At 48.7% G+C, this 8,953-nt stretch overlaps 1 protein-coding gene across 50 annotated transcripts; it reads right to left on the minus strand.

Annotated features, from left to right (window-relative positions):
• Positions 1–7,235: 7,235 nt before the first annotated feature.
• Positions 7,236–8,597, minus strand: LOC126998057 (putative per-hexamer repeat protein 5). 50 transcript variants are annotated; one of them, XM_050859432.1, is made up of 4 exons: positions 7,984–8,596; positions 7,858–7,899; positions 7,687–7,728; positions 7,236–7,602 (listed from the first exon to the last, which is right to left on the minus strand). In XM_050859432.1, the coding sequence occupies exons 1-4, from the start codon at positions 8,561–8,563 to the stop codon at positions 7,268–7,270; spliced, it is 999 nt and encodes a 332-aa protein (XP_050715389.1). In that variant the 5' UTR covers positions 8,564–8,596; the 3' UTR covers positions 7,236–7,267. The 50 variants fall into 50 exon arrangements, with proteins under 50 accessions (XP_050715389.1, XP_050715387.1, XP_050715388.1 ...); XM_050859430.1 differs by lacking the exon at positions 7,687–7,728 and adding an exon at positions 7,729–7,770; XM_050859431.1 differs by lacking the exon at positions 7,687–7,728 and adding an exon at positions 7,771–7,812.
• Positions 8,598–8,953: the final 356 nt, after the last annotated feature.

The following is an 8,953-nucleotide window of genomic DNA, read 5'->3' on the forward strand; positions in this document are numbered from 1 at the left end:
TGAGTGTGTGTGTAAGAATGCAAAGTCATGTGGGAATTCTCTCTGCATCTTCTTGATCTTAAACACATGAGAAGACGAACGAGCAAAAAGAAGCAAAAAAAGAAGTAAAAAAAAATAACAATAGAAGACTTCAGACCACAGACGGAGTGACGGTAAAAAAAAAAAAAAATAGGGAGAGAAAAAAAAAACCCTCCCACGATATCCCAGCATCATATAATTAAACCTCAGACTGTCATGACTCACAACTTGTTTACACGTTGAGAGAGCAAAAATCTGCATGCGTGGTGAGCTCAACCTCCGACTGTGACAACGTGAATCTTGGCGCGTGATCCGGTTTCATTATTTCTCGCTCCGCACGTCACCTGTTCCGCGGAGGTATACGATAGGATAGCCTTGTCATGGCCCTAAGCTCGCGTGAATGTGAATCCCCCGCCTAATACGGTAGAGTCGACGATAAGGTGTGAAGGGTAGGATGTCAAGGCGAGGCGCGAAGTATGATAGAGTGTGTTGTACTCTTGTTGTTCCGCGGTGGGCGTTGGGGGTGTTTTGTCATGGCGCGGAGGGAAGGAAGGATGGATGGGGAGTGTTTTGCTACTTCTCCTTGTTTTGTAATAGCGTGTGTTGTACTCTTGTGTTCCGCGATGGGTGGTGGGTGTGTTTTGTCGTGGCGTGCAGGGAAGGGCTGTGACAGTTTTGCTACCTCTCGTTCTGGTGTTGTAGGGGTGTGTGTGTGTGTGTGTGTGTGTGTGTGTGTGTGTGTGTGTTTCTGTACCCTTGTGTTTCGTAAGTGTGGGTGTGGTTAGATTGTTTGCTACCTCTTCTTGTGTTGAATGAGCGCGTGTTGTATGTACTCTTGTGTTTCGTGTGTGGGTGTGGTTGGGTGGCTCAGAGAGGCTCAAAGAAAAGTCCACCCTTGCTGTGTTGCAGGGGGTTGTGTTGTACCAGTGTTCCATGGGTGTTGCGTAAGTGATTTTACGACGCTGACATTATTCGCCATCAAGACTTCGCGAAGATCAATTTTTCTCGATTATTTCCTTCACAGCACCTGCCTGGAAGGGGTACAGCACTGCCATTGCCTCCGCCTGGCACGCCACTCTCGTCTCTATACCCTCGGAGCAGAAGAGTTAGGACGCCTTGCAAACTTGGACACTGTTGAACACCATTATCTTGCCCCTGTGGCCGCTAGCACCTCTATATACACAAGGCTTAGGGTCGTTTTTTCTTGCTTACCACACGGGATCGTCACCACAAGAGCTTAGCGACAGTGTGTCCCCAAAAAGACAAGCTTCTTATGTGCACGGCAGCTCCCGGGGAAGCGCGCAGAGGGTTTCGTCTTTGGGAGTGTGGCCGCGCCTTGGCCCGGGGGACGCGCGGCCAGACACGACGGGGAGATGGATGAGCGTGTCCAGAGGTGCAGAGGAGCTGACACCCAGACAAGGGTTATGGGGCTCGGAACACAAAGCCACCCTTGTGTTGGCCAGCACGGGGACGGGCGCGGCCAGACCCACAGACGGACACACAGACAGGGAGGGTAAGGGCACTGACAGGGAGGGGTAAGGGCACTGAGAGGGAACACTGGAGGCAGATGGCAGAGAGGAACATAGGCAAGTAGTTAATTAAGAAGGGAGGCAGAGGAGGGTAATAACAGGATGGAGTTTAAGTAAGAAGGCAGGGAGGGGAGCAGGCAAGCAGGAAGAGGCTAGGAGAGGAAGGGGAGGCAAGGAGGGTAGGTAACAGATGGGAGGAAGGAGGATAGGCAGAGAGGATGGATAGCAGGCACAGGAATAGGCAGGGGGCAGGGAGACCGACAGCCATGCAAGGAGGTTGGAAACAGGGAAGAAAAAAGGGAAGCAGGGAGGGAGGGAATGCAAACAGGGAGTATGGATGGCAGAGGAGGTGGACTCAAGAATAACAGACAGTGGGCAGAGGACGAGCAGGGAGAAAAGATAATAGGCAAGAAAGGAAGACAGGGAGAAGATGGACACAGACGGAGGCAAGAGGAAGGGATGTAATTTGTTGACAGGGTACAGACAGAAGGAGACAGGCAGGCAGAATTCGTTTGGCAAAGGGATACGGACAGTGTAGGAGGACTTTTTGACGTCATATAGAGGGAGGAAAAGGCAGAAATAGGAAAGCAAGGAATAAAAGAATAGGGAACGAAAAAAGTGTAGGAGGACTTTTTGACGTCATATGGAGGAGAAAAAGGTAGAAATAGGAAAGCAAGGAATAAAAGAATAGGGAACGAAAAAGTCAGGATGTTGTAGCACACGGGGCCATAAAATGAAGGAAAGCGACAAAAAAAAGTTGGAGGAAAAACTTGGCAGTGAAAAACCTCGGAATAATCACGGGACAGAGGGAGGAAGTCGTGGGGAGAAAAATTTGACCACATTTACGGGAAGGCGGCTCCGAAAACTTCATACATAAACTATTCCAGCCGTAACTTTTCATAACACACACACACACACACACACACACACACACACACACACACACACACACACACACACACACACACACACACACACACACACACACACACAGGCACTAACATTCAAAATTTCTCTCCATTAAAAATATATATACACACATTTCCTCGCCTTCGTTAGGTAAAAGTTTATTCAGTTATTGCGTCTTCACCTTTAATGCAAATCGGGTTTTCAGAGAGAGAGAGAGAGAGAGAGAGAGAGAGAGAGAGAGAGAGAGAGAGAGAGAGAGAGAGAGAGAGCACAGGTGACCTCGACCCTAGGAACCAACAGGTGTACCAAAGTAATTAAGAAAAAAAAAGTGGACAGGTGGGTTGGCGCCGGCGGCAGGTGGGCGAAACAGGTGGTGCTCCCTTACCTGGCGGACCCCCTAATGGGCCCACCTGTTTCCTCCCCCCCCCTCTCCCCCCTCCCGGTAAAACGGAGCGCCTTTCATTAATGAGCGAAAAGATTCAGGAGGTTTTCTTTTCGCTCGGCGTGTTTGTTTTGTTTGTGTTTGTTTGTTTTTTTGTGTTTCTACCTGAGGGACAATTAGAGGTAAAAAGAGAGCAGTTTTTTGGGTTTTCGTGTGTGTGTGTGTGTGTGTGTGTGTGTGTGTGTGTGTGTGTGAGTGTGAGTGTGTTTCTGCGTTGGTTATTTTTTTCGTTATTTATTTTTTACTTTTGTTTCTGTTCTTTTCTATTTTTTTTTAGGCAGCACATTAGTCATCTCAAAGGGTAATGAGCAATACCTGGAAAGAAAAACGCAGGTGGAGGGAAGGGAGAAAAAGAGAGAGGAAAGGGGAGGGGAGAGCAAGGAATTGGAGGAAAAAGGAGACGAGTGCAGAAATATAAAGGAAAGGAAAAAAGGATAAAATGAGAAGGGAGAGAAAAAAAATGGAGAAGGGATGAGGGCAGAAAGGGAAGGACGGAAAAGAGGGAGAAAAGAAGGGAGGAAAATAGTGAGGGGAGAGCAAGGAAGTAGAGGAAGGAGAAAGGGATGAGAGAAACAAGGGAAGTAGATGGAGAAGGAAGGAAATGGAGGCGAGGGCATTGGGTGAACGCTGAATGAAAGGAAATGGAAGAGGAAAAAGGAGATGGGAAAGGAGAGTAGGAGGGGAAGAGGGAGGAAAGGAGAAAGGAGTGATAGGAAAGGGAGGAAGAAGACGGGGATGAGAGCAGAAAAGAAAGGAAATGGAAATGGATGATGGTTGACAGGAGGGAAATGGTAAAGGGGGGAAATAGAGGAGGTAAATGGAGAAGGAGATGGGAAAGAAGTGAAATGGAAAAGGGAAACTAGGAAAGGGCAGAAGGAGGGGGAGGAGAGGGGGAAGGAAGAAAATGGATGATGGAAAGAGGGCAAGGGAGGAGATGGGGTAGGCTGGAAATGGCAGAGTGAACAAGGGGAAAAGGGCACGGGTCAGCAGGGTGGGGGGAGGAGGGGTGGGGGGGGGGGAGGGAGGGTGGGGGGGCAGGGAAAAGGCAGATGGTAGAGGTTATTCAGATCATAAAAGAACCATTTTTTTTCTTTTATGTTTAATAAAATGAAAAATCTTTAGGTGAGTGGAGGTGTTTTCCCTGTGTGTTTCCTCCTCTTCCTCCTCCTCTGCCCCCTCTTCTTCCCTCTATTTTATTTTCTACAATTTCTTTATTTTTCCCTTACCATTTTTGTCGTCTTTATCCTCCTTTTCCTCCTCCTCCTCCTCCTCCTCCACCTCCTCCTCCTCCTCCTCCTCCTCCTCCTCCTCAAAGGCAAAGACAGCCCTTGATCAACCAACCCGTAGCATCGATGCGACTCACTGGAAACTGTGTAACTAACGACACCTCCGACAAGCGAACTGGTACAACGCGACCCCGACCTCATTCGCGACTGTACATTTGGTGAGAAACTTAATGGGTGCGATCACCACTTAATCCGTTTGAATGTCAACATATGTCACAAACTCGTAGATAATCCGTCAGTGATACCAGATTACAAAAAAGGAAATTTCAACTTAGCCCGTGCGTTGCTTCCCCCTACGACCGGGGACCAACTTGATATTACCGACAATACAATCGACAACGCGTGGAACGTCTTCAAAGATAAGCTGTTGCAGGTAGGGAAGGCTACAGTGCCTACGAAATCCAGGCGAGTAAATGGGGCCGTAGATCCACCGTGGATGACCAGAGAAATAAAAAGGGCAGTAAACCTAGAAAAAAGGAATTATAATTTGATGAAAGAGAATGCTACGACCGAAGCCACCACACAGTACCACAACAGCCTCAGAGCTTGTCGCAGAATTATTCGGAGTAGCAAACGCAACTATGAAAAGCAAATAGCGCGCGAAATCAAAACTAACTCCAAGAAATTCTTCACGTACATAAGATCGAAAAAGAAAGTAAAATCCAATATTGGTCCCCTGACAGACGAGACTGGATCTGTAACTCAGGACAGTAAACAGAGGGCCAGAATCCTCAACAGTAACTTCGCATCCGTATTCACAGTCGAGGACATCGAAACCATTCCCGAGGGCCCTGACCCACCGAGTGAGATCACGTCCCTGGAAACTGACTCAATATGCGACCAAGAAGTAAAAAAGTACTTGGACAAACTCGACACGAACAAGTCAACGGGACCCGACAGTTTGTCCCCGCGGTTATTAAAAGAGCTTAAACAACAAATACTTCAACCACTCACTAACATATTCAACCGGTCAGTTCAACTGAAAAAGGTGCCGGAAGACTGGAAGATGGCGAACGTAGCACCGATTTTCAAAAAATGAGACAAAAGCGTTGCATTAAACTACAGGCCCATAAGTTTGACATCAGTGGCAGGAAAAATACTCGAAAAGATTATTAGAGATAAACTTGTTAAGTTTCTAGAAAACAATAATATAATCTCCGACACCCAGCATGGCTTCAGAAACAAGCGCTCCTGCCTAACGAATTTATCAGACTTCTTCCAAGGTATATATAAGAACTGGGATGCCCACATCCCCAGTGATGTTATATACCTGGACTCTCAGAAAGCCTTCGACAAGGTACCGCACGAGCGACTCCTTAAAAAACTGCACTCGGCGGGCATTGGAGCCAATCTGATCGCCTGGATGAGAGATTGGCTCACCGACAGAAAACAACGAGTACTACTCAACGGACAGCCTTCCGATTGACTTCCAGTCACTAGTGGAGTGCCTCAAGGGTCAGTGCTGGGACCCATTCTCTTCATCATATATATCAATGACCTTGAATCAGGACTGAAATCCACAATATCGAAATTTGCAGATGACATCAAGGTGGGTGGAGAGGCCCTCACAAAGGCCGACTGCGAAATCATTCAGAAAGACCTCAATCACATTATCGAATTGTCGGAAAAATGGCAAATGTCTTTTAATGTTGACAAATGCAAAGTCATGCACATTGGGTCCCAAAATAGTAACCACACATACATCATGAATGGGAGACCTCTGCAGGCGATGCAGGAGGAAAAGGATCTTGGAGTCACTATCAGCAGTGACCAAAAACACGCGAATCACTGTAAAAAAGCCAACAACAAAGCCAACACTATGCTCGGGTTCATAGCGAGGAACTTCGAGTGTAAAACACCAGACGTGATGCTAGCCTTGTATAATTCTATGGTAAGACCGCACCTCGAGTATGCAGTACAGTTCTGGTCTCCTAGTTACAGAAAGGACATTGCTTTACTGGAAAGGATTCAACGACGCGCCACAAAGACGATTCCAACCTTAAGGGCTCAACCGTACGAGGAACGACTCAAGCGACTCAATCTCTTTACATTGGAGAAAAGACGCCTACGAGGGGATATGATTCAAGTCTTCAAGTATCTAAAAAAGTTCAATAACGTCGATTACTCCAAATTCTTTGAACTGCAAACCAACTCAAGAACTAGAAATAACGGTTTACCCATTCAGTCGAGTCGATGTAACACAGACATTGGAAGGAGTTTCTTTTCAAACCGAGTCATCCCCCACTGGAACAATCTTTCTTCAGAAGTAGTAAATGCGAATACCATCAACTCCTTCAAATATAGAATCGACCGTCATTTCGCTGCGTCGGGAGTAAACTGAATAACGAGGGGCTTTCATCTGCTCCTCAATATCGAGGTGCTTTCATCTGCTCATCAAACCCCAAGTGGCGGTCGAGCAGATTAAATCACCCAAGCGGGCGACCTCGTAATGAGCCAATAGGTTTTCTGTTGCCTCCATTTCCATGTTTCCATGTTTCCATGTTTCCTCCCCCTCCTCCTCCTCCTCCTCCATGTTTCCTCCTCCTCCTCCTCGGCCTCCTTGTCCTCCTCGTGAGCAAGTATGATTTTAATGGCAAGAAAATGTATACGATTTCTGAGTCTGTGTTTGGGTGAGAGGAGAGAAGAGAAGGAAAGAATAAGAGAGAAGGAGGAGAGAAGAAAAGGAGGAGTAGAGAATGGGAGAGTAGGAGGAGGAGAGAAGGAGGAAAATAATGGAGATATATAAAATGGAGGGAAAGGGAGGAGCGGAGGAAAGCTAGACAGGAGAAGTAAGGCTGGTATGAAGGAAGAGGAGTGGGCGAGAGGGAGAGGGAGGGATGTGAAGGAGGGGAGAGGATAAGATAATGGAGGAAAGAAATGGAGAGATGGAGAGAACCTGATACGCAATACTGGTGAGAATTACAGCTGTCCGATTGTCGAAACACACGCACACACACACACACACACACACGTCTGATGACTTTTCTTGAGAGAGACAAATTGCGACAAGATACAGAATGCACACAAGAGTAGTAAGGGAGATAGGGTTAGAGAAAGAGATAAGAGATAATGGTCCGTTCTCATCAGGGCCTCCAGGTGGGCGTGGCGGCGCGTCCCCAGTCAGTCCAGTACAACAGGACGCAGGACAGGACCACGCTACAGATCGCCGTGCCGTCCATAAATGCGTCCGTCCATGTGTAAGGCGCGCTGTGTCCCTCGGGAGTCACGGTGTCTGTACCTCGGGGGCGACATTTGGGCTTCTTGGTCTTCCGGCGGCGGAGAGTCTTGCTGGTGGAGTTCTTGGTCGTGCCGCGGGGTGGACTCACAACATTGGTCTCACAGTTCGTTGAGGCTTTGGTGATGACTCCAGCATCACCTGCCTGGGTAGTGGAGACTTTGGTGATGGCGCCTCCATCACCTGTCTCAGTAGTGGAGACTTTGGTGATGATGCTTCCATCACCTGCCTGGGTAGTGGAGACTTTGGTGATGACGCTTCCATCACCTGTCTCAGTAGTGGAGACTTTGGTGATGGCGCTTCCATCACCTGTCTCAGTAGTGGAGACTTTGGTGATGGCGCTTCCATCACCTGTCTCAGTAGTGGAGACTTTGGTGATGGCGCTTCCATCACCTGTCTCAGTAGTGGAGACTTTGGTGATGATGACGCTTCCATCACCTGTCCCAGTAGTGGAGACTTTGGTGATGATGCTTCCATCACCTGTCTCAGTAGTGGAGACTTTGGTGATGACTCCAGCATCAGCTGCCTGAGTAGTTGAGGCTTGGGTGATGGCGCTTTCATCACCTGTCTCAGTAGTGGAGACTTTGGTGATGGCGCTTCCATTACCTGCCTGAGTAGTTGAGTCTTGGGTGATGGCGCTTCCATCACCTGCCTGGGTAGTTGAGGCTTGGGCGGGGCTACTGGCCTCTTTCACGCCCTTTTCCTGGTGATACACTGGGGGCCGCGCAGCCTCATCGCAGCGGCGCCCGTTGCACCTCATGCTGGTGTACGCCACGCTTGGGTCTTGGCTGTCACAGAATAACGAAAAGTGCAGGAACTCGACGTTATCGAGGAACCTTTCCAGACTCATCGATCCCTTCAGCAGGGTCTTCCTGCCGGAGCTGCATCGCAGCTGGACGGTCCTATTGCCGTCCTTTTGCTTGAGCGCGGCCAAGGGCACGCGCAGGCCGCCCTCGGCCTCACACGCCGCTATCCCCTCGGCGCACCACCAGCCGGTCACGGGGAAGGTAAAGCAGGCGATCTCCCGTCGCCTCTTGAGGCATCCCCGGCCCCTGTAAGACACCTTGAGGGTGTCCAGCCTGCACAGGCTTTCCCGCAGGCTAACTACCACGTTCACTTTCTCTCGGGATACTTTGTGACCCATTGTTTTATATCCGTGAATAAAAAAATATCAGAACAGAGAGGAAAAAAGGTAAGAAAAGAGGAAACAGAAGATAGAGAGGGCAGGGTGTATAATGAGGTGTTGGGGAAAGGGGGGCAGCCCGCGGGGAGTGTACTGTAGAGAGGGAAGGGGATGCGTTGGGAGGAAGCTATTATGGGGGAGTGTGGGAAAGGCGGTAATGGAGGAAAGTCTGTCAGTCCGTCAGTGGAAGAAAGAAATATATGAAGAAGGTCAAGGAGGAAGTACGGAAACCCTAGTGAGCACGGAAGGAGGAAAGGAAAAGAAAGGTGCAGGGAGGCGTGAAGGAGCTGCATGGTTACCACCACTGTGGCCGATCAACAACAACAGCTGGACTGGACTACCTCTTAACGC

Source organism: Eriocheir sinensis, chromosome 13, assembly GCF_024679095.1.
Source record: "Eriocheir sinensis breed Jianghai 21 chromosome 13, ASM2467909v1, whole genome shotgun sequence".
NCBI classification, from domain to species: domain Eukaryota; kingdom Metazoa; phylum Arthropoda; class Malacostraca; order Decapoda; family Varunidae; genus Eriocheir; species Eriocheir sinensis.

What these genes read in the sequence shown, in the direction of transcription:
- LOC126998057 (XM_050859386.1), bottom strand. Translation starts at nt 8,563, where the DNA reads ATGGGTCACAAAGTATCCCGAGAGAAAGTGAACGTGGTAGTTAGCCTG. An exon ending in AGTCTCCACTACTGAGACAG is followed by an intron (nt 7,858 to 7,899) that starts GTGATGGAAGCA and finishes CTACTGGGACAG; the next exon opens with GTGATGGAAGCGTCATCATC.